The sequence below is a fragment of the Balaenoptera acutorostrata genome, chromosome 2, assembly GCF_949987535.1.
Source record: "Balaenoptera acutorostrata chromosome 2, mBalAcu1.1, whole genome shotgun sequence".
NCBI lineage: Eukaryota > Metazoa > Chordata > Mammalia > Artiodactyla > Balaenopteridae > Balaenoptera > Balaenoptera acutorostrata.
In genome coordinates, this window is record NC_080065.1 from 126,628,733 (window position 1) to 126,655,692 (window position 26,960).

General features: G+C 41.7%; 1 protein-coding gene across 22 annotated transcripts in view; it reads left to right on the forward strand.

Annotated features, from left to right (window-relative positions):
- LOC103012669 (protocadherin gamma-C4) overlaps positions 1 to 26,960 on the forward strand; it is a 167,725-nt gene that overhangs the window by 119,945 nt on the left and 20,820 nt on the right. The window contains exons 1-2 of one of the 22 annotated variants that reach the window (XM_028161846.2): positions 23,588 to 23,751; positions 25,111 to 26,181. The exons of 17 other annotated variants lie outside the window; for them this stretch is intronic. In XM_028161846.2, the coding sequence (XP_028017647.1) occupies positions 23,740 to 23,751; positions 25,111 to 26,181 (1,083 nt within the window). In that variant the 5' untranslated portion in view covers positions 23,588 to 23,739. Of the gene's footprint in view, positions 1 to 15,488; positions 18,089 to 23,363; positions 26,182 to 26,960 lie in introns of those variants that run through there. 4 more of the 22 variants (XM_028161833.2, XM_028161848.2, XM_028161832.2 and 1 more) reach the window with 4 other exon arrangements.

The window sequence follows — 26,960 nt, forward strand, 5'->3', positions numbered from 1 at the left end:
AAATTTTTATGGCTTAAAAAAAAAAAACTAGTTGGCCTTACTTGTGTGGGTCTATTTCCCTGTTCTCTGTTTTGTTTTGTTGCACTGTGTGTGTGTCTCTCTTCCAACACCACACTGTCTTGATTACTGTAATATTTTGTAAGTCTTAAAATTGGTTAGAGTAATACCTCCCACTTTTTCTTCTTTTTGAAGATTGTTTTAGCTATTCTGTAGGGCCTGTGCCTTTACATATAAATTTTGGAATAAGCTTGTCTATATTACAAAACATTTGTTCGTATTTTTATAGGAGTCACAACCTAGAGATCAAAGTGGGGGGAATTGACAACTTTACTATATTGAGTCTTCCAATCCATGAACATTGTATGTCACTCTCTCCATTTATTTACTCTTTAATTTCTTTCATCAGCATTTTTTAAGTTTCAGCCTACAAGTTCTGTGCATATTTTGTTAGAGTTATATCTAAGAATTTCACTTTTTGAACAATTGTAAATGGTGCTGGGTTTTTCATTTCAATTCCACGTGTTCATTGACAGTATATAGAAATAGAATAGATTTTAATATGTTGATCTTGTATCCTATGACCTTGCTGAAGTCACTTTCTGGTTCTAGGAGTTTTCTTGTAGATTCCTTGGGATTTTTTATGTAGACAATCATGTCATCTGCAGATAGCACAGTATTACTTCTTTGTTTCAATCTGTATGTCCTTTCTTTTCCTAGCCTACTGCACTGTCTAGAACTTCTAGCATTATGCTGAAAAAGAATAGTGACAGTGGACATCTTTGGCTTGTTCCTAACCTTAGGTGGGGGGAATTTAGTCTTTTACTGTTAAGTATAATGTTTGCTTTAGGTTTGTGTGGATGCTCTTTAAGTTCAGGAAGATCTCCCCTATTCCTTGTTTGTTTGTTTATTTATTTATTTATTTATTTATTTATATTTATTTATTTATTTTTGGCTGTGTTGGGTCTTCGTTTCTGTGCGAGAGCTTTCTCTAGTTCCGGCGAGCGGGGACCACTCTTCATCGCGGTGCGCGGGCCTCTTCACTATCGCAGCCTCTCTTGTTGCGGAGCACAGGCTCCAGACGCGCAGGCTCAGTAGTTGTGGCTAAGGGGCCTAGTTGCGGAGCACAGTCTCCAGATGCGCAGGCTCAGTAGTTGTGGCCCAGGGGCCTAGTTGCTCCGCGGCATGTGGGATCTTCCCAGACCAGGGCTCGAACCCGTGTCCCCTGCCTTAGCAGGCAGATTCTCAACCACTGCACCACCAGGGAAGCTCTCCCCTATTCCTTGTTTTCTGAGAGTGTCTTTTTCTTTTTCATAAATGGGTGTAAAATTTTGTCACATGCTTTTTCTGCATCAATGTATATGATCATGTGGTTTTTCTTATTTAGTCTGTTGATATAGTAAATTACATTAACTAACTTTCAAATATTGAACCAGGCTTGCATCCCTGGAATAAACTTCACTTGGTCATGAAGTGTAGTTCTTTTTGCATATTGCCGAATTCTATTTGCTAATGATTTGTAAAGGGTTTTTGTACCTACATTCATGAGGAATATTGGTTTGTAGTTTTCTCTTTTTTTTGTGTTTCTTTGTTTGCCTTCTGATATCAGGGTAATAATTGCTTCATAAAATGAAATGGAAAGTGTTTTCTCCTCTTCTATTTTCTCAGAGACATTGTAGAATTGGTTCTAATTCTTCTTTAAAAATTTGGTGGAATTCTCCAGTACAACCATCTGGGCTTAGAGATTTCTTTTGGGGAATTTTTAAACTATGAATTCAATTTCTTTACTAGCTATAGGACTACTTAGATAATCTGTTTTATATTGGGTAAGTTGTGGCAGCTTTTATTTTTGAGCAAGTGGTCCATTTCATCTAAACTGTCAAGTTTAGATGCAAACAGTTGTTCATAATATTCCCTTATAGTCCTTTTAATGTTTGTTGGGTCTGTAGTGATATCCCCTGTTTCATTGTGGATATTGGTTTGTCAGTCTTGCTAGAGTTTGTCAGTTTACCAGTTTTACTGCTTTTCAGAGAACCAGCTTTTTGTGCCATTGATTTTCTCTATTGTTTTCCTGTTTTCAGTTTTATTGATTTCTATTTTTTCTTTTAAAATAGTCTTATTGAGGTATAATTCACATATCATAAACTTCACCCATTTTAAGGGTGACAAGTTAGACTAGTTTTAGTACTTTGTACTGCCATGCTACCATCCTCACTATCCAGTTTTAGAACATTTCCTTTACACCAGAGATTTCCTTTGTGTCTGTTTGCAGTTAATTCCCACTCCACGCTGAGCCCCAGGCAACCACTGACTTGATTTCAGTCTCTATAGTTTTTCCTTTTGTAGAAATTTCATGTAAAATATGTAGTTTTTTTGTGTTGGCTTTTTTCACTTAGCATAATGTTTTTGAGGTTCTTCCATATTGTAGTATGTATCAGCACTTCATTCCTTTTATTGTTGAATAGTATTTCATTGTAAGGTTATACCACATTCTGTTTATCCATTTAACCACTGATGGACATTTGGTTGATTCCAGTTTGGGGCTATTGTGAAAAATGTTGCTGTGAACATTCGCTACAAGTCTTTTTATGAACATATGCTTTAATTTATCTTGGATATATACCTAGGAGCTCAATTTGATTGATTTCTTTTTTTTGATAAGTCTATTTATTTATTTATTTTTGGCTGCGTTGGGTCTTCGTTGCTGCACGTGGGCTTTCTCTAGTTGCGGTGAACGTCGGCTACTCTTTGGTCCGGTGTGCAGGCTTCTCATTGTGGTGGCTTCTCTTGTTGCAGAGCATGGGCTTTAGGCATGCGGGTTCTAGAGTGCAGGCTCAGTAGTTGTGGCGCACGGGCTTAGTTGCTCCACGGCATGTGGGATCTTCCCAGACCAGGGCTCGAACCCGTGTCCCCTGCATTGGCAGGTGGATTCTTAACCACTGCGCCACCAGGAAGTCCCAATCTGATTGATTTCTGCTATTGAATTTATTATTTTTTGCTTCTGCTTGCTTTGTGTTTATTTAGCTCTTTTTCTAGTTTCTTGAGGTGAGATCATAGTTTATTGATTTGAGAATTTTTATCATTATTTAGTGCTATATATTTCCCTCTAGGAATGCTTTAGTTGCATCCCATAAATTTTGATACATTATATCTTCATTTTCATTCAGTTAGTGTATTTTTAAATTTTCTTTAAGACTTACTCTTTAACCCATGGATTATTTAGAATTGTGTTTATTTCCAAATGTTTGGTGATTTTCCTGTTGACTTTCTGTTACTGAATTTTAGTTTAATTTCAGGATGTTCAGAGCATATGTTTTGTGTGATTTCCATTCTTTTAAAATTGTTGAGCTTTGTTTTCTGACCCTGGATACAATCAGAATGTTCCATGGGTGCTTGAATAGAATATGTATTCTGTTTTGTGGGGGTGGGGATGTTCTGTAAGTGTCAATTAGGCCCTATAAGTTAATGGTGTTCCTCACTTTTTCGATATTCTAGTTAGTAATTCTATCAATTGAAAAAGTTTTATCAAATGTTCACTTCTTATACATTTTTGTTAGTAGTTCTGTCAATTGTTGTCAAATTGAAGTCTCCACCTATATTTTGGTGGATTCATCTATTTTACCTTTCTGTTATATGTTTTTGCTTAATGTATTTTGAAGTTTTGTTGTTAAGTATATACACAGTTAAGATGGCTATGTCTTCCTGGTGGACTGACACTCTTATCATTATATAATGTCCCTCTTTGTCCCTTTTAATTTTCTTTGGGTAAATAGATATATGAGATTGTTAAATATTCTTGATACTTGATACATTGACCTTTTTGTCATTTTGAAATATCTCTCTTTATCTCTGCTCATATATCTCATCTTAAGGCCTAATTTTTTCTGATATTAACCTGGCCACTCCAGATTTCTTATAGTTAGTGCTGCATAGTATATCTTTTTCAATTCTTTATATATAAAGTATTTTTTCTGTAGAAGGACATAGTTGAGGCTTTTTTATCCACCACTGATCTTTAATTGGCATGTTCAGATCACTTACATTTAATGTAATATTGATATGATTATGTCCACCATTGTGCTCTTTGTTTTCTCCTTGTCCATGCATTGTTTTTTTTCCTTATGGAACTTTTTATTAATTTAATTTTTATTTTATATTGGAGTATAGTTGATTTACAGTGTTGTGTTAGTTTCAGGTGTACAGCTAAGTGATTCAGTTATACATATAGGTATATGCATTCTTTTTCAGATTCTTTTCCCATATAGGTTTTTACAGAATATTGAGTACATTTCCCTGTGCTATACAATAGGACCATGTGATTACCTATTTTATATATAGTAGTGTGTATATGTTAATCCTAAACTCCTAATTTATCCTTCCCTGCCACGTTTCCACTTTAGTAACCATAAGTTTGTTTTCGAAGTCTCTGAGTCTGTTTCTGTTTTGTATATAAGTTCTTTGTATCACTTTTTAAAAAATTCCACAGATAAGTGATATCATATTATGTTTATCTTTCTCTGTCTGACTTACTTCATTTAGATGCACCTAGAGAATATTATGCTATGTTGCTGCAAATGGCATTATTTCATTCTTTTTTATGGCTGAGTAATATTCCATTGTGTGTGTGTGTGTGTGTGTGTGTGTGTGTAATTGCACATCTTCCTTATCCATTCCTCCATCAATGGACATTTAGGTTGGTTCCATATCCTGGCTATTGTAAATAGTGCTGCAGTGAACTTTGGTGTACATGTATCCATGAGGTTGATATAGCAGTCTATATATATATAGACTCTCCTTTTCTCACGATTGCTGGTTTTGATAGCATATTTGTGTGTGGATGATTTCCTTCATTTACTGTATGCTTGCATTTACCAGTGAGCTTTCCCATTTGTAATTTTCTTGTTTCTATTTGTGGCCTTTTCTTTTCCACCTAGAGAAGTCCCTTTAGCATTTGTTGTAAAGCTGGTTTGTTGGTGCTGAATTCTCTTGGCTTTTGCTTGTCTGTAAAGATTTTGATTTTTCTGTCAAATCTGAATAAGAGCCTTGCTGGGTAGAGTAGTCTTCGTTGTAGGTTTTCCCCTTTCCTCACTTTAAATGTATCATGCCACTCCCTTCTGGCCTGCAGAGTTTCTGCTGAAAAATCAGCTGATAAAGTTATGGGGGTTCCCTTGTATGTTATTTGTTGCTTTATGCTCGTTGCTTTTATTATTTTCTCTTTGTCTTTAATTTTTGTGAGTTTGATTAATATGTGTCTCTGCGTGTTCCTCCTTGGGTTTATGCTGTATAGGACTCTCTGCACTTCCTGGACTTGAGTGAATGTTTCCTTTCCCATGTCAGGGAAGTTTTCAGCTATAATCTCTTCAAATATTTTCTCGGGCCCTTTCTCTGTCTCTTCTCCTTCTGGGACCCCTATAATGCGAATGTTAGTGCATTTGAAGTTATCCCAGAGGTCTCTGAGACTGTTCTCCTTTCTTTTCATTGTGTTTTCTTTATTCTGTTCCACAGCAGTGATTTCCCCCCATCTGTCTTGCAGGTCACTTGTTCGCTCATCTGCATCATTTATTCTGCTATTGATTCCTTCTAGTGTATTTTTCATTTCAGTTATTGTATTGTTCATCTCTGTTTGCTTGTTCTTTAGATCTTCTAGCTCTCTGTTAAACATTTCTTGTATCTTCTTGGTCTGTGCCTGCATTCTTTTTCTGAGATCTTGGATCATCTTTACTGTCATCTCTGAATTCTTTTTCAGGTAGGTTGCCTATCTCCACTTCACTTAGTTGTTCTTCTGGGTTTTTATCTTGTTCCTTCGTCTGGAACGTATTTCTCTGCCATCTCATTTTGTCTAACTTTCTGTGGTTGTGGTCTCCTTTCCACAGGCTGCAGGATCGTAGTTCTTCTTGCTTCTGGTGTCTGCCTCCTGGTGGGTGAGGGTGGTCCATGTGCTTGTGCAGGCTTCCGTGTGGGAGGGACTGGTGCCTGCCCACTGGTGGGTGGAGTTGGGTCTTGTCCCTCTGATGGGGAGGGCCATGTCAAGGGGTGTGTTTAGCGGTGACTGTGAGCTCAGTACAACTTTAGGCAGCCTCACTGCTGATGGATGGGGCTGTGTTCCCCATCACTAGTTGTTTGGCCTGAGGGGTCCCAGCACTGGAGCCTGCAGGCTGTTGGCCAGGTCTCAGTGCCAAAATGATGACCTCCAGGAGAGGTCATGCCAATCAATATTCCCTGGGGCCTCCGCCAGCAGTGTCCTTACCCCTACAGTGTGCCACAGCCAACTCCACCTCCCCAGAAGACCTTCCAAGACCTGCAGGTAGGTCTAGCTCAGGCTTCTATGGAGTCATTGCTTTGTGCTGGGTCCCAGTGCACGTGAAATCTTTGTGCATCTTCCAAGAGTGGAGTCTTCATTTCCCCTAGTCTTGTGGAGCTCCTGCACTCAAGCCCCACTGTCCTTAAAAGCCAAATGCTCTGGGGGCTCCTCCTCCCAATGCAAGACCCTCAGACTGGGGAGCCTGACATGGGGCTCAGAACTCTCACTCCTCTGGGTGATCCTCTGCGATATAATTTTTTTTCCAGTTTGTGAGTTGCCTACCCAGTGGGCATGGGATTTCTTCTTCCTTTTTTTTTTTTTTTTTGCCATGCCATGCAGCTTGCAGGATATCAGTTCCCTGACCAGGGATTGAAACCAGGCCATGGCAGTGAAAGCACCAAATCCTAACCACTAGGCCACCAAGGAATGCCCTATGGGATTTCTTTATATCATGAAAGTGCTACTCCTAACATCTTGTTGTGGCTTCTTCTTTGTCTTTGGATGTAAAATATCTTTTTCGGTTGGTTCCAGTCTTTTTCGTCAATGGTTGTTCAGCAGTTGTGATTTTGGTGTTTTCGTGAGAGGAATTGGGCTCAAGTTCTACTCCACCAATTTGTCTGGAATCAAGGGTCTGCTTTTAGTTTGGGTGCTTGCTGCCTCTTTCCTCAGTGTGTGCTGACTGTTATCCCCTTGATATGGTGTGTGTAGGTGCAGCAGCCCCGTGCACACTTCTGGTTCGGTGGGGGCAGCAATTGGAGTCTGTTCACTGCCCATGTGTGCTCTCCATCCATTGTTAATTTCTTCTTTTACCATTTCCTGCCTTCTTCTAGATTATTGTTTAGTATTTTGTTTTGTCTCTGATATTAGTTTATTAAGTATCCTCTTTGATTTTTAAGTATTTGTTCTGGGGTTTACACTATGCATCTTTAACTTATGACCATAAATGTAATAGAATTTGAGTAATATCACACCACTTTAACAGTATACTTCCATTTCCCCTCCTTTGTTTTTTAGTGCCATTGTTGCCACACATTTTACTACTGTAGTATTTTAAGCCCCACAATATGTTGTTATTATTTTTGCTTTAGGTAATCATTTATCTTTTAAAGAAATTTAAACGTGAAAAGTCTTTAATATGCAACCTACATTTTTATCATTTCTGTCACTGATTCCTTACACAGGCCCAAGTTTCCATCAGTGTCACTTTTCCTTTTGACTAAAGAGCTTTCTTTAATGTTTCTTGTAGTATAGATCTTCTGGTTATACATATTCTAGGTTTTTGTTTGTCTGAAAAAAAATCTTTATTTTACTTTCATTTTTGAAAGGTACTTTTGGTGGATATAGAATTCTAGGTTACCAATTTTTTTCTTTCAGCACTTTAAAGACATTCTTCCTCTTTCTTCTGCCTTGCATTATTTTTGATGTGAAGTCTGCAATCTTTCTTATGTTTGTTCTCCTGTATTTCCTCTGACTGCTTCTAAATTTTTCTCTTTATCAATGGTTTTCAAAAATTTGATTATGATGGACCTTGGTGTGTTTTTCTTTATTGTGTGTTTTCTTTATGGTGCATTTTCTTTGTGGTGTGTTTAATCCTACTTGGGGTAGCATACTTGAACTTCTTGATTCTGTGGGTCCATAATTTTCTTTACATTTAGGAAGTTTGGGGCTATATTTATTCGAATACTATTTATCACATGCACACACACACACACATACATACAAAATTAGAGAACTCCAATTTCACTTATGTTAGACCACTTGATATTTTCCCACAGGTTGCTGAAATGCTGTTCATTTTTTTTCAATCTTTTTTTCTCTGAAAATTGCCTCCAGGTAAAATAACAGAGATCCTGGGGCTCCTCTCATTGCTTCCCTTCTCTCAGTCTTGCACTCCTTTTGAGCCAATGGCTAAAAGCATTTTTCTACATATTTTCATCAATTTTCTATTTGTTATAGTGGTATGGCTAGTTCCACATTGTCAGAAGAAAAGGTTTTCACTTTGCTTTTTGCACTAACAATATATTCTGGAAATCATTCTATATCATTTTACAAAGATCTTTCTTTGTAGCTTCATAAAACTCCATTGTATGTGTACGTATCATAGTCTATTCAACCAACTATAGTTTTCTATTTAGGTAGCTTTCAGTCTTTTTGCAATTATAAATAATGCTGTAATGAATAACCTGGTCCATATATGCATTTTCATAATTTTTGAGGTGTATATTTAGGGTAAATTTCTAAAAGTGTGATTGCTAAGTCATAGGGCAAGTGCATATGTAGTTCTGTTAGATATAACTATTTCCCTATATACAGATTGTACCATTTTGCATTCCAATAGATGAGAATGTTTATTTTCCCATAGCCTAATCTATAGAATATGTTGTCAAGCTTTTTAATTTTTGCGAATCTGATCAGTTTTTAAAATCTCAAAATCATTTTAATTAGAATTTCTCTCATTACTGTTGAAGTTAAATACCTTTTCATATGTTTAAGAGCCAGTTTATCTTTTTAAAAATTGTTCACGTTTTATATTCATTATTCTACTTTCTGTCTTCTAGAGTTTTCTTAGTATTTTGTCTTTTAGAAAGTTATTTATATGTTTAGAGATATTAGCCCTTTGTCCAAGATATAAGTTGCAAATATTTTCTCCTAGCTTGTCATTTGCCTTCAACTTTGTTTATGGTATTTTTTCACTGCAATGTTTTCCCCCCTTTATTTTTATGTAACCAAATGAATCAGTCTTTTCCTATATTGCACTTAGGTTTTGAGTCATAGTTAGAAAGCCTTGTCCCACACTCAGGTTGTAGAAAAATCCATCCGTTTTCTTCTAGTACTTGTATGGTATTTTGGTTTGTACATTTAGATCCCTGATCTATATGGACTTTATTCTTGTGTGTGCTGAGGTATGGAACTAATTTTATCTTTTTTTTCTAAGTGGCTATCCAATTGTCCCAGTACTGTTTATTAAAAACCTCATCCTTGTCTCGGTGATTTGAGATTGCATCTGTATCATGTACTAGACTTCTATATTGCCAGAAGGTTTTAAAGATCAGAAAGTCACACTTCTTTCTCACTCAAAGTTATCATTATATATTGAAGTCAATTACTTCATTTAGAAATATAACTCAGCCATACAAGGCTACCTGTTTCAAAAAATTGATAATAATTTAGGTAACAAAATAATAGCATGCTGGGGAAAAATTAAACAAATTTCATCTCTCTAAGGAGACTTAAGGTCTCTTGGGATATTTTAATATGGACAAATTTAGCAATTTTTTGCGGGTAGTTTCCTGGCATATTTAAGCTTTGTGGTATAATAAACAGTAATAGTACTGATGTGATCAAGACTAGAAGAGATTATCACTCAAACGAAAGGGAGAGGTAAACCTCTTTTTTTTTTTTTTTTTGCTTAAACTTTGACCTCTAAACCACTGATCGTAGTTCCAAAATATTTTAATGAAATAATTTCTTATTCTTAAGGTTCATAGATCATCTTTTCAAATCAAAGTATGCAAAATATTTTTTCACATAAATAACTTCAGATGAACTTCACAGAAATATTAAGGCTAAACCATTCAGCTTCCACCAAATCCTTGAATATCCCACCTGTCTGAATTGTGATACATGTTGATCTATTGATTATCTGTTTTTATATAATTTCTCCTTAAATTATCCCTTAATTTGACCTTAGGATGTTCCTCAAATCAGCAAATTAGATTGAATTCAAAGATTACTAGATGATATTTAGGCTTTTAGGGGATAATACATATGTTTTTCCTTGAATTCATTAATTTAATAGTATCATGAATAAGATTTTCTGATATTATTAATCCTCTTAGAATAAATAATATTAGGTAATTACCTAATATTTAAAAAATAATATTAGGCAATACTTATGGAGAGCTTCTCTGTGCCAGGCAAGGCCATTTTCATGGGCATGTGAACTGTGCAGTCATACTGGTTCCCAACCTTAGAAGGGCCCTGCATTTGGTTTAATGCTCTGCTGTCATCATCTTGAAACTGTAGTAATTTTTTAACAGGGAGCCGCCTGTTTTCACTTTGTGCTTGTCCTGCAAATTATGCAGCCAGTCCTGGTACCAAGCACTGTGTTTAGCAAGGAGAGTATATAATTTAATATATATTTTTGAAAGATTCTTCAGGTTTCCACATGTGAAATGGAGTTTAGGGAAAGCAAAAAAGGAAGTAAGAAAACCAGAGAGGAAGCTGACAGTATTTAAGGTGACTTTGTCTCAGGTGGTAGTGGTAGAGGGGAAAGTAATTGTTAGATTCAAAGTATATATATATATATTTTTTCATAGTGATTACAGCTTTCCAGATTGGTCAGCTCTGATCTTTTTTTTTTTAAATTTATTTATTTATTTTTGGCTGTGTTGGGTCTTCGTTTCTGTGCGAGGGCTTTCTCTAGTTGCAGCAAGCGGGGGCCACTCTTCATCGCAGTGCGCGGGCCTCTCACTATCGCGGCCTCTCTTGTTGCGGAGCACAGGCTCCAGACGCGCAGGCTCAGTAGTTGTGGCTCAGGGGCCTAGTTGCTCCGCGGCATGTGGGATCTTCCCAGACCAGGGCTCGAACCCGTGTCCCCTGCATTGGCAGGCAGATTCTCAACCACTGCGCCACCAGGGAAGCCCCTCAAAGTATATTTTGAAGGTAATAAGCATTGACATGAACTGGTAATGAATTAAATGTTGGAATGTAGAAAAAGATGTTAAGGATGACCTGAGAATTTTTGACTAGGCTAGAAGTGTCCATTATTAGATGAGGAACATTGGAGACAGGACATTTTTGAGGGTGTGGTTAAGAGTTGGGTGTGACATGCTAAGTGAAAGAAGCTAGATACAAAAGGCTATGCATTTTTAAAATTTTTAAAATTGAAGTATAGTTGATTTACAGTGTGGCAGCAGAGTGACTCAGTTACACACATACACACTCTTTTTTATATTCTTTTCCACTATGCTTTATCCCAGGAGATTGGGTATAGTTCCCTGTGCTATACAGTAGGACCTTGTTGTTTATCCCTTCTATATGTAGTAGTTTGCATCAACCAACCCCAAACTCACAGTCCATCCCTCTCTCTCCCACTACCCCTTGGCAACCACAAGTCTGTTCTCTATGTCTATGAGTCTGCTTCTGTTTTGTAGATAAGTTCATTTGTGCCATTTTTTTAGATTCCACATATAAGGGATATCATATGGTATTTGTCTTTCTTTTTCTAACTTAGTTTGATAATCTCTAGTTGCATCCATGTTGCTGCAAATGGCATTATTTTGTTCTTTTTTATACTGTGTAATATTCCATTGTATATATGTACCACATCTTCTTTACCCGTTCATCTGTCAATGGACATTTAGGTTGTTTCCATGTCTTGGCTATTGTGAATAGTGCTGCTATGAATATAGGGGGGCATGTATCTTTTTGAATTATAGTTTTGTCCAGATATACACCCAGGAGTGGGATTACTGGATCATATGGTAATTCTATTTTTAGTTTTCTGAGGAACCTCTGAACTGTTTTCCATAGTGGCTGCACTAACTTACATTCCCACCGACAGTGTAGGAGGGTTCCCTTTTCTCCACACCCTCTCCAGCATGCGTTATTTGTAGACTTTTAAATGATGGCCATTCTGACCGGTGTGAGGTGGTACCTCATTTGCAGCTTTGATTTGCATTTCTCTAATAATTAGTGATGTTGAGCATCCAAAAGGCTATGCATTTTATAATTCCCTTTTTTGTGAAATTTCTAGAAAAAGGAAAACTATATAGAAAATCAATCAGTGGCTACCTGAAGCTGGGGGTGAGAGCAAGGATTGACTGCAGACAGGCATGAAGGATTTTGGGGGTTGATGGGAGTATTCTAAAATTGGATTGTGGTATTGGTTGTGTAACTGTATAAAATTGCTAAAAATCATTGATTGTCCAAGTGAGCTGTATGGTAAGTACAAAGCTGTTAAAAGATTAAAATAAAAGATTGAGATACCAGTGATTATGTCAAGGAGTACTATTATTATTATTCCCATTTTATAGATAAAGAAAATAAAAGTTAAAAATAAAAGCTTCATGTTTACATAGCTACTAAGTATAATGTCCAGTATTGAAACTCAAGTCTTTTTGACACTAAGGCCTTACTGTTGAACACTATAATATATTCACTTTCTATTTTAAAATTGTTTGCTGCATCTTGTTGATCTAAGACTCTCTTGGAATTACAAAACAGAGAGGGAAAGAAGATTAGAGACTGGAAAATTCCATTGATCCTGTACACTTGTACTTCGATTTCCCCTGGATATAGGTGACAGCAAGTTTTTATGTCCAGTGTGAGTTATATTACCACACCTTGCTTGGCTCTTTGGCAAACTATGTTTTCTCTTTCATTAGGTTAAGAAATAGTTTCATTAGCGCCACTGGTAGCTTAAAAGACTGACTGTATCTTCCGAAAATGCTTTCTCCTAGGGAAAATGGATACACACGAATATATATAGTCCTTACTGCATTTAATGATTACTATGCCATTAGCATAAAGATTGCTATATTAATAAGCCTTAAGTATGCGGAGATGTTGGTCAAAGGGTACAGATTTTCAGTTATAAAATGAATGAGTTCTGGAATCCGATGTATAACATGGTGACTATAGTTAACAATATTGTAGTGTAACTTGAAATTTAAGAGAGTAGGTCTTAAATGTTCTTACCACACACCTTAAAAAATGGTAACTAGGTGAGGTGATGGATGTGTTAACTATATTGTGTTGATCATCTCACAATATATACATATATTAAATTATCATGTTGTACACCTTAATTTATATAATTTTGTTTGACAATCATACTTCCATAAAGCTGGGAAAAATTAAGCATCAAGTGCCTACTGTGCTAGTCACTGAGGAGGCAAGTCGTAATCAAAACAGGCATGGTCTCTGCCTTCTTGAAGCTTTATTTTTTTAGTGGGAGAGGCAGGCACTATGCTTAAACAAAATATAATTATAAAATTTTAAATTGTGCTAGGTTCAATAAAGGAAAATATAGGGTTCTCTGTGGGAGCATAACAAAGGATCCTGGTTATAAGTGGGGCCTAAGGAAGACCTCTATTAGGAAACAACATTTAAACTGAGACCTGAAAGATTTGTAGAAATAAGCAAAAGCAAAGGGAAGGAAGGGAAAGAAGTTTTCCTAGGAGAAAAAAGCATGAGGAGCTTGGTTGATGACCACACTGAAAGCAGTGTAATAAAATATTGAGAGAAGGGGAAGGCTTGAGAACTTGGATACTATGCAAAGGATTTGGTATTTTATTTCAAGAGTAGTGAGTGAGACGCTACTGAGAAGTTTTGAGCTGGAGAATCTTCTGATTCAATTAAAATTTTAAGATCACTCTTGCTACTTTAAACAATGGATCAAAGGAGGGTTCTGCTGGCTTATGAAGAGGTCTTAGGAAAACTATGGACCTTATTGTTAAAGGGAAAGCTACTTCAGCTTTTAAAAGCTAGTTTTTGAAATCCAGAATGTCAATTAAGTGATGGTGAATAGGGAAAAAATGATTGATAAATTGGTATGTCTGAAAAACCTACTAGATCAGTGCTTCTCAAACTTTAATGTACATTCAAATCACCCTGGCTTTTTGTTAAAATGCAAATTCCGATTCAGTAGGTCTGGAGTGGGGCATTTCTGCATTTCTAACAGCTCCCAGGTGATGCCCATGCCATTGGTCCTTGGCTCATACTTTGAGTAGCAAGTGGCTGGGCTACTATATAAGTTCTAAATTCTATATTCTAATCTTCTAATACCTATCAGCCTTCTTGGTGGTATGGACAATTGTCAAATTTGAGTATCTAAAATGGGAGGTTTTAACAGAGAAAGTATTGAGGACATAGAGAGACAGGTCAAATATGGCTTTTCATCTCTTCAATAAATATCCTATATATACTTACTTCCTATATACCTATCTAACCTCTCTGCCTACCACCCTTCCTCGAGGTTCAGTTAAAATTCAGAAAGGACTATATGCAACCAAAGTGGTGTCCAAGATAAGTGCACAGAAATAGTATGAGGTTCTTTACATCTAGTATCTAATGGGGTGATGTGCATCATTAATTAAGACTTACTATGTGCCAGGATTTTATCTGCCTTATTCATTTAATAAGATAGGAACTCAGGAACCCTTAGAGGGTAGTTTCTTGTCTAAGGATGTACAACTCAGTTCTAACTTATATCATAGCTGACCCGCTTATTCATTATCCTAATCATTACTATTTTGTTTGACTACAATCCTAAATGCAGAAAACTTCAGGCTCTTTATTCTGTGGCTAAAGGTTTTGTATTTCTGATATCCCAATCATTTTATAAAGGTCCCAGGTAGTAAATAAAACCTGGTCTTTTTTCTTTTTTGGGGGGGGGGAGGGGAGTGAAGAAGGGGTATTATTCTTTCTTAGCAATGCAACTTCTCTTTGTGGTATGCCATATGATCTTGAGAAACAAATTGATCAAGTAAAGGGAAACTTTAGAGATGCTCTCTGATTGAGGTTATGTTTGTTGGGACAAAAAGAATAGAAAAATTTCACGTTGCTCCCTGGTTGTTAAGAAATAAGAGCTAAGCAGCAACATCCAATTTAAAAGAAATCTGAATTGTACTTTTAAATTTCATAAAACAAAGTTAAACCAAACAGATGGTAGCTCCTGTAGATTTTCTCTACTGAGGAAGTGACCCGCAGTTCTACAGTCTCATTTGGTAAAGATATAACTGAAATTATCAACACCTCCACAGAAATGCTAAATGCCTCGCCACAATATGGTCCAGCTAGGTAAGTTTAACCTAGTCCTCCAACAAACCAGATAACGTTGTGTGGTTTTCGGTTTGGTCTGAACCCCCTTCTTGGGATTAAAGACAGCAGTTGAAGTGTTTAATAGGCCTTAGTTCGGCTTGAAGACTTGCAGAAAGGCCAGCTCCATCACCCTGCAGTTAGCTTTGCAGCTAAGGTGGGTTTCCGATGCGCGGATACTGCCAAGGAGCTCTGGCTGTAAACTCTGGACGGAAGCCAAAGGAAAGAAGTTCCTGGCGCTAGCGCTGGTCCCGCTCAGAGAGCCGGGCGCTGGCGCATTTTTCGTGCAGTTATTGGCTGGGACTCTGCGTGCCGCTGTCGGCCAATGAAGAAGCTGGAGATCTGGCCCCGGCCCGTCCCCTCTCGGCGCCGCGGGATGAGGCAGAGACTGAATAGCCGGCGAGCAAATCAACGGCATCCAGAAAGCCATGTCCGACTCGGAGCCCAGCGCCCGAGCGTTAACCCGCTGAAAGTTTCTCAGGAAAGAAGCCGGGCCGGTCTGGACCCCGCTAAGAGGAACTGCCTTTGAGTGAGATGGTCCCAGAGGCCTGGAGAGGTGGACTGGTAAGCACTGGGAGAGTGGTGGGAGTTTTGCTTCTTCTTGGTGCCTTGCATAAGGCTTCCGCCGCCGTCATTCGCTATGAGATCCTGGAAGAAAGAGAGAAGGGTTTCGCGGTGGGAAACGTGGTTAGGGACCTTGGCTTGGATCTCGGCAGCCTGTCAGCCCGCAGGCTCCGGGTGGTGTCCGGAGCTAGCCGAAGATTCTTTGAGGTGAACTGGGAGACGGGAGAGATGTTCGTGAACGACCGCCTGGATCGAGAGGAGCTATGTGGGACGCTGCCCTCCTGCACCATAACTCTGGAGTTGGTAGTGGAGAGGCCGCTAGAGCTGTTCAGCGCGGAAGTGGTGATCCAGGATATCAACGACAACAATCCCTCTTTTCCTACCCGCGAAATGAAATTGGAGATTAGCGAGGCTGTGGCGCCGGGGACGCGCTTTCCTCTCGAGAGCGCGCACGATCCAGATGTGGGAAGCAACTCTTTACAAACCTATGAGCTGAGCCGAAATGAGTACTTTGCGCTTCGCGTGCAGACGCGGGAAGACAGCACCAAGTACGCGGAGCTGGTGCTGGAGCGCGCCCTGGACCGGGAGCGAGAACCAGATCTCCAGCTGGTGCTGACAGCGTTGGACGGAGGAACTCCGGCTCGCTCGGCCAGCCTTCCTATTCGAATCGTCGTGCTGGACGCAAATGACAATGCGCCCACCTTCAACCAGTCCTTGTACCGGGCGCGCGTCCTGGAGGATGCACCCCCCGGCACTCGCGTCGTGCAAGTCCGTGCAACGGATCTGGATGAAGGCCCCAACGGCGAAATCATTTACTCCTTCGGCAGCCACAACCGCGCTGGCGTGCGGGAACTATTCTCCTTAGACCTTGTAACTGGGGTGCTGACAGTCAAGGGTCGACTGGACTTCGAAGACGCCAAACTCCATGAGATTTACATACAGGCCAAAGACAAGGGCGCCAATCCTGAGGGAGCACATTGTAAAGTTTTGGTAGAGGTTGTGGATGTAAATGACAATGCCCCGGAGATCACAGTCACCTCCGTGTACAGCCCAGTCCCCGAGGATGCACCCCTAGGAACTGTCATTGCTTTGCTCAGTGTGACCGATCTGGATGCTGGGGAGAACGGGCTGGTGACTTGCGAGGTTCCACCAGGTCTCCCTTTTAGCCTTACATCTTCCCTCAAGAATTACTTTACTTTGAAAACTAGCGCAGCCCTGGATCGGGAGACTGTGCCAGAATACAACCTCAGCATCACGGCTCGAGACGCGGGAACCCCCTCCCTGTCAGCCCTCACGACAGTGCAGGTGCAAGTGTCCGACATCAACGACAACCCTCCACAATCTTCCCAGTCTTCCTACGATGTTTACGTTGAGGAAAATAACCTCCCCGGTGTTCCAATACTAAACCTAAGTGTCTGGGACCCTGACGCCCCGCAGAATGCTCGCCTTTCCTTCTTTCTCTTGGAGCAAGGAGCTGAACTAGGGCTAGTGGGTCGCTATTTCACGATAAATCGTGACAGTGGCGTCATATCATCCTTAGTGCCCCTGGACCATGAGGATCGGCGGGAGTTCGAATTAACAGCTCATATCAGCGATGGGGGCACTCCTGTCCTGGCCACCAACATCAGCGTGAACATATTTGTCACTGATCGCAATGACAATGCCCCCCAGGTCCTATACCCCCGGCCTGGCCAGAGCTCGGTGGAGATGCTGCCTCGAGGTACCTCGGCAGGCCATGTGGTCACGCGTGTGGTAGGCTGGGACCCGGATGCAGGGCACAACGCCTGGCTCTCCTACAGCCTCTTGGGAGCCCCCAACCAGAGCCTTTTTGCTGTGGGACTTCACACGGGTCAAGTCAGCACTGCCCGCCCAGTCCAGGATACAGATTCGCCCAGGCAGACTCTCACGGTCTTGATCAAAGACAATGGGGAGCCATCGCTGTCCACCACCGCGACCCTGACAGTGTCAGTAATCGAGGAATCTCCTGAAGCCCGAGCTGAGTTCCCCTCGGGCTCTGCCCCCAGGGAGCAGAATAAAAATCTCACCTTTTATCTACTTCTCTCTTTAATCCTGGTCTCCGTGGGGTTCGCAGTCACAGTATTGGGAGTGATCCTATTCAAAGTTTACAAATGGAAGCAGTCCAGGGACCTATACCGAGCCCCTGTGAGCTCCCTGTACCGAACACCAGGGCCTTCTCTGCACGCGGACGCCGTGCGGGGAGGCCTGATGCCTCCACACCTTTACCATCAGGTGTACCTCACCACTGACTCGAGACGCAGCGACCCGCTGCTGAAGAAACCAGGTGCCGCCAGCCCACTGGCCAGCCGCCAGAACACTCTGCGGAGCCTCGATCCAGTGTTCTATAGGCAAGTCTTGGGTGCAGAGAGCTCCCCTCCTGGACAGGTAAGGGTTAGGCAGTCATCCTGGAATGATATTAATGCTTTTGGATTCCTGCATCAGTTTCAGGAAAGTATGTAGCCGCCTTTATTTTCAGTGATCAAGATGTTTTCCTAATGATGCATCCACATTTTCACTTGGCCTTTCCCAGATCAAACGTCGTGCCTTTGGGGGAGGGGGATGGCCCAGCTAGAGTGTGGTTTGTGATCCCACACAGTGTGGAGTTAATTGACTTATCTGTGGACACAATTCACACGCTCAGCACTCACTTGCCATAGCAACTAACCAATCCTGCTAAAGGGTCATTAAGCTATAACTCACCATCTCAGCACTCAGAGCTTAGCTTGGTGTCATTTGCATTGAGTACAAGCTGATGAATACCTGTAACCAGTGGCAGCTGCTAGGGATATAAAAACTACCTCATCTGTCCATCTTTCAAATGATTGCCACATCTGCATTAAAGCTAATGGTTTGCTGATAATTTTCCTTTGACTACACAGATCCTGTACCTCATTCTCAGATGACTTTCTATGAAAGAAATAAAATTCTAGGGTCCTTTAAATTTTATTTCAAGCACAGTGCTGGAAATTATGTGGACATTACTCACAAAAAATTTTATGTTATGATAGTAATACATGTGCATTATAGAAAATTTGGAAAATATGTAAAAGTATAAGAAAAAAATTAAAACTAATTATATTCCCCAAATCCAAAGGTAACCACCATTCATTATAAAAGTAAAAGTAATCACTTATTTTGAAGATAGATCCAGACAATCCAGAAGACCATAAAGTACAAAATGAAAATTCTTCTTGCCCAAAGTGTTCTTTCCTATCCTTTCGTCATTTTTCTTGGGTATACACATAGTGTGAAAGGTAGGTAAATTCATATCCTGAGAAAAAGATAAAGCTTTCATTTATTCAGGATGGTGTGCAGGTATTTGTTTTGGAGTGAAATTAAACACACTTCCATTTGTGGGAGAACAAGTGTTACTTTGTTACTAATAAGTGTATTATTGCTATCAAGCCTTGAGTTTGGCAGTTAGACACTTACCATCTATGAGTCCATGGCCAAGTTAATCTCTTTTCTAGACCCTTTTTCACATGCAAAAAGGGAGTAACAAGGGTTTTATAACATTAGTGCATGATATAATATATGCATAGTGCCTAGTGTATCAAAGGTGTTAAAAAATTCTTAGCTATGACTAATATTTTTTTTATTAGTTCTTAACCCACTCCAAATCTTAATTAAACACACTTTAGAAATGGACAAACCTGGAGACAGTCAAAGATGACAAAGTAGAGGCATAGATGGAAAGGCTAAGGAAGGATGAAAGCCAGAGAGAAGCAGCTGCTGCTTTTCTGGTCAGATTGGAAAACAACTGGCATTTTCCCATGGACAATGTTCTCAAACTTGGTTGCACACCAGAATTACCTAGGGACCTTTTAAAAATTCTGAAGCCCAGGCCACATCCCAGATGGATTAAAGCATAATCTCTTGAGATGGGACACAGGCATCAGTATTTTTTTTAAATTTTATTTATTTATTTTTGGCTGCATTAGGTCTTCGTTGCTGCTCACGGGCTTTCTCTAGTTGCGGCGAGCGGGGGCTACTCTTCGTTGTGGTGCGCAGGCTTCTCATAGCGGTGGCTTCTCATGTTGCAGAGCACGGGCTCTAGGCGCGTGGGCTTCAGTAGTTGTGGCACGCGGGCTCAGTAGTTGTGGCGCACGGGCTTAGTTGCTCTGCGGCATGTGGGATCTCCCCGGACCAGGGCTCGAACCCATATCCCCTGCATTGGCAGGCGGATTCTTAACCACTGCACCACCAGGGAAGTCCCAGGCATCAGTATTTTTTGAAGGTCCCCAAGTGATTTCAATGTGAAGACGAATTTGCAAAGCATTGCCCTGGGACCTGCCAGTCTATCAATTAGCATGTTTTTGAAGCAAAGTGTTATTCTGGTGTTCACAGAACCAGCAGCCAGCCATATTGGGCCAAACTGAACTTTAAAAAATTCTGTGATGTTATTTCCCAACCTTAAAATATCATTTAGAATAGCTCTAGGAGAGCATTGTAAGGAAGACATAAGATATTTCAGTCATCTGAAGAAAAAATCTTCCTCAACGACTGGCACCTGGGCAACTATTTCTTTAAAAATCTAGAGCTAGGCAATGGGTATGGGGTTTCTTTTGGGAATGAAAATTTTTTTCTATAACTATACTATGGTGATGGTTGCATCATTTTAGTATATGTGAATATACTAAAAACCATTGAATTGTACATTTTAAAGGGATGAATCATGTGTAATGGATGAATTATATATAATAATATATAATTATTTATATATAAATATATATTATTTATATAGCTCAATAAAGGTGTTTTAAAAATCTAGAGAGGGGAGAATCACATACCTGGCATAAAAAGGTCAAGTCTAAGATGTGTAGGATTCAGGCTTTATGATTTTCCAGTTCTAGTAATATAGATTGTATGCCTGTTTGTTTTGCTGTGAACTTGCAAATAAAAGGGATTGAGACCTATAAGAGGTCTAGTTCTTTGATATTAAAGGCATCAGTAAAGGACCAGTTTATGGTTACAGGGATGACAAACTGGTAGAAAAATGATTTAAGATGTTATAGAAAGAGGGGCTTCCCTGGTGGCACAGTGGTTAAGAATCCGCCTGCCAATGCAGGGGACACGAGTTCAAGCCCTGGTCCAGGAAGATCCCACATGCCGTGGAGCAACTAAGCCTGTGAGCCACAACTACTGAGCCTACGCTGTAGAGCCCACGTGCCACAACTGCCAAAGCCGGTGTGCCTAGAGCCCGTGCTCTGCAACAAGAGAAGCCACCGCAATGAGAAGCCCGCACACCGCAATGAAGAGTAGCCCCCCGCTCGCCGCAACTAGAGAAAGCCCTTGCGCAGCAACGAAGACCCAACGCAGCCAAAAATAAAATGAATAAAAAATAAATACATTAAAAAAAAAAATGATGTTATAGAAAGAGGCTTTCTTTCTAGAAAGACCAGAGGTGGCAGTGGGGAGATCCTAGTACTGCAGTTACTAGTTGAGCTTTACACAAGTCTCCTAACCTTTCTGATCTTCAGTGTTCTCATCTATAAAATCTTCCAAAATTGTGTAAGAGTGAAAAGTAATGCATATAAAATGTATACTCAGTATAAAGTACTCATATAAAGTACAAGTATTCAGTAGATATTTGTTGAACTAATAATTAGTGATATTATCATTTTACCATTTATTGAACATCCCTATGTACCAGACACTTTAAAACATAAAAAGACACAGTCCCTGCTGCTATGGTACGCAGGGTACTGTAGGAGACAGACACGCACACACACCCACAAAAACGATAATGGAGATCTGTATAATACAAGAAGCAGTGGGAGCAAAGGAAAAGAAACACCTAAGCCTGGGGAAATCAGGGAGACTTCATAGAGGTAATGATGCTTCATATGAGAACAAAAGGTTGAGTAGTAGTTTGTCAAATAATAAAGGGGAAAAGGGGGTAGAGAGGGACCCTTGCAGGAGATTCCATGCAGAAGGATTATGATTTTTCATTATTGCTGAACCTTAAAGTGTGTTTGTAAAACAATCTTTGCAGGAGATAAAGTGAAGCAAGTAGGCAGGAGTTAAATCTTGAGTTACCTTTACGCCATGCCAAGGAGTTTTTATTTTATTCTATATCCATGATAGTCATTGCAGAATTTTGAACTGACAGAAATGTGATGTCATCAGGGTTTTTTGTTTGTTTTGGAGAGATTATTCTGGCAGCCACAAATGAAATGGATTGGGGATATTGGGACTGTAGACCAAAAAAAAAAAAATTAGAAGGCTATTATAGTATTTGAGAAGATTGATAAATGCTTGAACCAGCACAGTGACAGTATAGATGGAGGTAACTATAGTGAAATTATCAGCACTCATTCATTGACATGATAAAGGGAATGAGGGAGAGGAATGGACATGATAAAGGGAATGAGGGAGAGGAATGAGCCAAGGATGACCCTCCTTACTCCTCTCCATTGTGACTGACCCAGCTTGGGTGGCTAATGGTGTCATTCCACTGAGATAGTGAATCCTGGCATAACCACCTGATATGTCAGATTGATTGACATCTCCGTCATTCCCATGGGAGGAGGTTTAGGTGTTTGGGAGTAAAAGAACACAGAAAGCAGATACCTCCCTTTGAGACCAGAGTGTTGGTTGCTGGCCTCACCATCAAAAGGATATTCTTGAGGATCAAGGGCTTGGGAAAATGCCTGGGGAGGATAACCTCAGGTTTTGCCACTGGTTTTGGCAGCCTAGGTGAGGATTCAGATGAATTTAAAAAATCTCATGTCCAAATCAGGCTGGATTTTTCTCTTTGTGCTCTGGTGTGTTTGCGACTTGGATTACAGTTTGCAGGTAACTACAGTGTGAATTGAACGATGTTTCTGCATTTGTGCAAGGTGGTAGCCAGGCTCCAGGGAGGGTCTGGATCAGGGTAGGGGTGGGATGAGATCAAGTCTCCCTTGCCAAAAGGCCCCCTAGGGCTAAGTGAAAAACTTGCTCTTTTGAAACAGTCACTGTTGGTAATTAACAACATATCAAGCATACAGTGGTGTCAAATAAAGGAGATTTGTAGGCACTGTGCTGTTGGTAGCAGATCTCAATCATTCAAGGAAGCTATTAAATCTGTGTACATTAGCATTCTGCCAGGTAGTGAGATGTAGTCCTTAGCGTCTCCCAGACAAACTGATTCTTTACTGATTTGGAACATCTCTGTCTCCTGGCTTCCTCCCCCCTCCTTTACCTCCTTCCATACTGTCCTTGAAATCGATGAATGGCAATTTAGTGTACCACTAGTGGGTATCTGAATAAGAGAGTTTTGGTTTCTGCTGCGCCTTCTGTTACAACAAAAATGTGTACTGCATAAATTTAATAGGCTGCCTTAATGTGTACGCCTTTTCTGCAAAGAGATGGATATATTTCTGAATAATCTGTAGAGGGGCAGAGTTTTTAGTATAAGGCAGTGCTTCTAATTAGCTGTTGCTCTAATACAATCAGATTGAGGCAGAAGCTACTCATTTAGAATATTGGTGGATGACAACATTGGCTTGAACAAAGTGACCAGTCTCAAATGGCTACTCACTCTCTGGGCTGCAGGTTGCTAGGGCTCAGGCTGTCGCTGTTTTCCCCACCGAAAAGGGGCGGGGTGGTGTGGGCTGGGGATTGGTGTGTTAGAAAAAAAAAAAAAAACGTGTATGTTGTCTGCCTTTCCATAGAGGTAATAACCCGTGGGGAAAAAAATGCTGTTGAACAGGAGGAAGGCAAAAAGATAGGTGGGTTGTTTTTTGTTTTTTGTTTTTTCTTTCCTTTTTCCAATGCTGCGACGCATTTACCCGGCTGCTATTGGGACGTTCTCTGCTTAGCCTATTGGCTGAGCCCAGGAGCCGCTGTCTGCCAATCCGGTGGAGGAAGGCAGACAAATCTACCCCGCCACCAGCAAAAAAAACGGCGCGTAACCCTTGCGGCGCCGGCCCAGCCGCGCCAGAGCTGGCGCGGGGAAAGGGAGATAGGTGTCTCCAGCTGCTGTGGCCGTTCGGGGCGGGTCGGCTTCTTCGGCTTCTCAGGACCAGATAGAGAACTAGTGGGCGGCAGCAATGCTCCGCAAGGTGAGAAGCTGGGTAGAAATCTGCCGGGGGACTCCCCTTTTGTTCCTTTTTTGCCACCTGGGTTACGTTTGTGGGCAGATCCGATACCCGGTCCCAGAGGAGTCACAGGAAGGGACTTTTGTAGGGAATGTCGCCCAAGATTTCCTGCTGGATGCAGAGAGCTTGGCAGCTCGCAGGCTGCAGGTCGCTGGAGAGGTGAACCAAAGACACTTCCGTGTGGATTTGGACAGCGGTGCCCTGCTCATCAAGAATCCAATCGATCGAGAGGCACTGTGTGGGCTCAGTGCCAGCTGCATCGTGCCCCTGGAGTTTGTAACAGAAGGGCCTTTGGAAATGTACCGAGCAGAGGTAGAAATCGTGGATGTGAATGATCACGCCCCCCGATTTCCTCGGCAGCAGCTGGACTTGGAAATTGGGGAGGCAGCTCCTCCAGGACAGCGTTTCCCCTTGGAAAAGGCTCAGGATGCAGATGTGGGGAGCAACTCCATCAGCAGCTATAGACTAAGCTCCAATGAACACTTTGCACTGGATGTCAAGAAGCGCAGCGACGGCAGCCTGGTCCCAGAGCTGCTCCTGGAGAAGCCTTTGGATCGGGAAAAGCAATCAGACTACCGCCTAGTGCTGACTGCTGTGGATGGAGGGAACCCCCCGAGATCTGGCACAGCGGAGCTCCGGGTGTCAGTGCTGGACGTGAATGACAACGCCCCAGCCTTCCAGCAATCCAGCTACAGGATTAGCGTTTTGGAGAGCGCGCCAGCCGGCATGCTGCTCATCCAGCTCAATGCCTCTGACCCAGACCTGGGTCCCAGTGGTAACGTCACCTTTTCTTTCAGTGGTCACACCCCTGATCGTGTGAGAAATCTCTTTAGCCTGCACCCCACTAATGGAAAGCTTACCCTTCAGGGGCCCCTAGACTTTGAGAGCGAGAATTACTATGAATTTGATGTTCGGGCTCGAGATGGGGGTTCTCCAGCCATGGAGCAACATTGCAGCCTTCGGGTGGATCTCCTGGATGTAAATGACAATGCCCCCCACATCACAGTGACCTCAGAGCTTGGGACTCTCCCTGAGAGCGCAGAACCTGGCACTGTGGTGGCGCTCATCAGTGTGCAGGACCCCGACTCAGGTTCCAATGGAGATGTGAGCCTCCGTATTCCTGACCATTTGCCCTTTGCCCTCAAGTCTGCCTTCAGGAACCAGTTCTCCCTGGTGACTGCTGGGCCCTTGGACCGAGAGGCCAAATCCAGCTATGATATCATGGTCACTGCTTCTGATGCTGGGAGCCCTCCTCTGAGTACCCACAGGACCATTTTCCTCAATATTTCAGATGTGAATGATAACCCACCCTCTTTCTTTCAGAGGTCACATGAAGTATTTGTTCCAGAGAACAATCGCCCAGGGGACCTGCTTTGCTCCCTTGCAGCCTCTGATCCAGACTCTGGCTTGAATGCACTTATCTCCTACTCTCTCCTAGAGCCCAGAAATCGAGATGTGTCAGCTTCCTCCTTCATCTCTCTGAACCCCCAGACGGGAGCTGTTCATGCTACTCGATCCTTTGACTATGAGCAAACACAGACACTGCAGTTTGAGGTGCAGGCCCGGGATCGGGGCAACCCACCCCTTAGTAGCACCGTGACAGTTCGTCTATTTGTACTGGACCTCAATGACAATGCGCCAGCTGTGCTCCGCCCTAGAGCCCGACCTGGTTCCTTATGTCCACAAGCACTGCCTCCATCAGTTGGTGCTGGACACCTAGTTACAAAGGTGACCGCTGTGGACTTGGATTCGGGTTACAATGCTTGGGTTTCATATCAGCTCCTGGAGGCCCCAGATCCCAGCCTGTTTGCAGTCTCCCGCTATGCTGGGGAGGTGCGGACGGCTGTTCCCATCCCAGCTGATCTCCCGCCGCAGAAGCTGGTCATTGTGGTAAAGGATAGTGGTAGCCCACCACTCTCTACCTCCGTTACTCTCCTGGTGTCCTTGGAAGAAGACACTCATCCAGTTGTCCCTGATCTTCGAGAATCTTCAGCTCCAAGGGAAGGAGAATCCCGCTTGACCCTGTACTTGGCTGTATCTCTAGTGGCAATTTGCTTTGTCTCCTTTGGCTCATTCGTGGCACTAATCTCAAAGTGCCTGCGTGGGGCTGCCTGTGGAGTGACCTGCTTTCCTGCTGGCACCTGTGCCTGTCTCACCCGATCTCGAAGGAGAGAGGGGCTTCCTCCTTCCAATGGGATCCTCCGAATCCAGCTAGGGTCAGATGATCCTATCAAGTTTGTTGATGTGGGCGGCCACTCTCATGGCTGTACACCCTTGGCTTCTGCACCCACTCGGAGCGATAGCTTCATGATGGTGAAGTCACCCAGTGCACCTATGGCAGGGGAACCTGTTCGCCCAAGTTGCCCACCCTCTGATCTTCTCTATGGGCTAGAGGTGAGACCTTTGCAGGCTCAGCCAATGCTTGAGGGTTATTCTGAGGCAGGCATGTGGCTGGGCCATGTCCCAGAGAATACTGGTCTCTCTGCAAGAGCCTGTAGTGATGTCACCACTTCTGTGAGTGGTAACTATGTGGTAGATGCTATGCTTTAGAAGTGTTTTGTGAATTAACCAGGGAGTTTTCATGGATTAGTACTTGAGGTGGGTTATGCCCTTATCTGAGAGTAAGAATTGAAAGTAAGTGATCAAGAGCCAGGGTATTGTGGAAACACACTACTGGATCATATGGAAGGCTCTTGTGCACAAGGTGCACCTAAACCCAGGTGGCTGCTTTATCTACTCTTCCTGAATGAGGGGGCCAGGGTCTGGAACACCTTAACTCTAGGTTAAGGGGAGCTAATATCTTTGCCCCACAGTATCATCTACTCCCTAATCCACGGTGAAAGGGACTCTCTGCTTGAAACATAGCAGAGAGCAAAAAGAAGAAAGAGCCAAGGGAGTAGAGAGGCATCAAGGTGGAAGCAGGGATCTTTTTGTCCAGGTCTTCAGGACTCCCAATCAAGTCCCCACTGGGATTTGAGCTAGATTCAGTAGATTGGGGCAGGGGAACATTACCTCTTTGGGAGGAAAAGGCAACAAGTGAAATCACTAAATATCAAAACCTGTTTTACTGCTGAGGAATTCATAGAGACAGCCACTATGGGAGTCTTTAAGTAGTTTCTTCTGAATTGATGAAACCATAAAGCCTAGAGGCCATGCCTAGACTCTAGTCACCT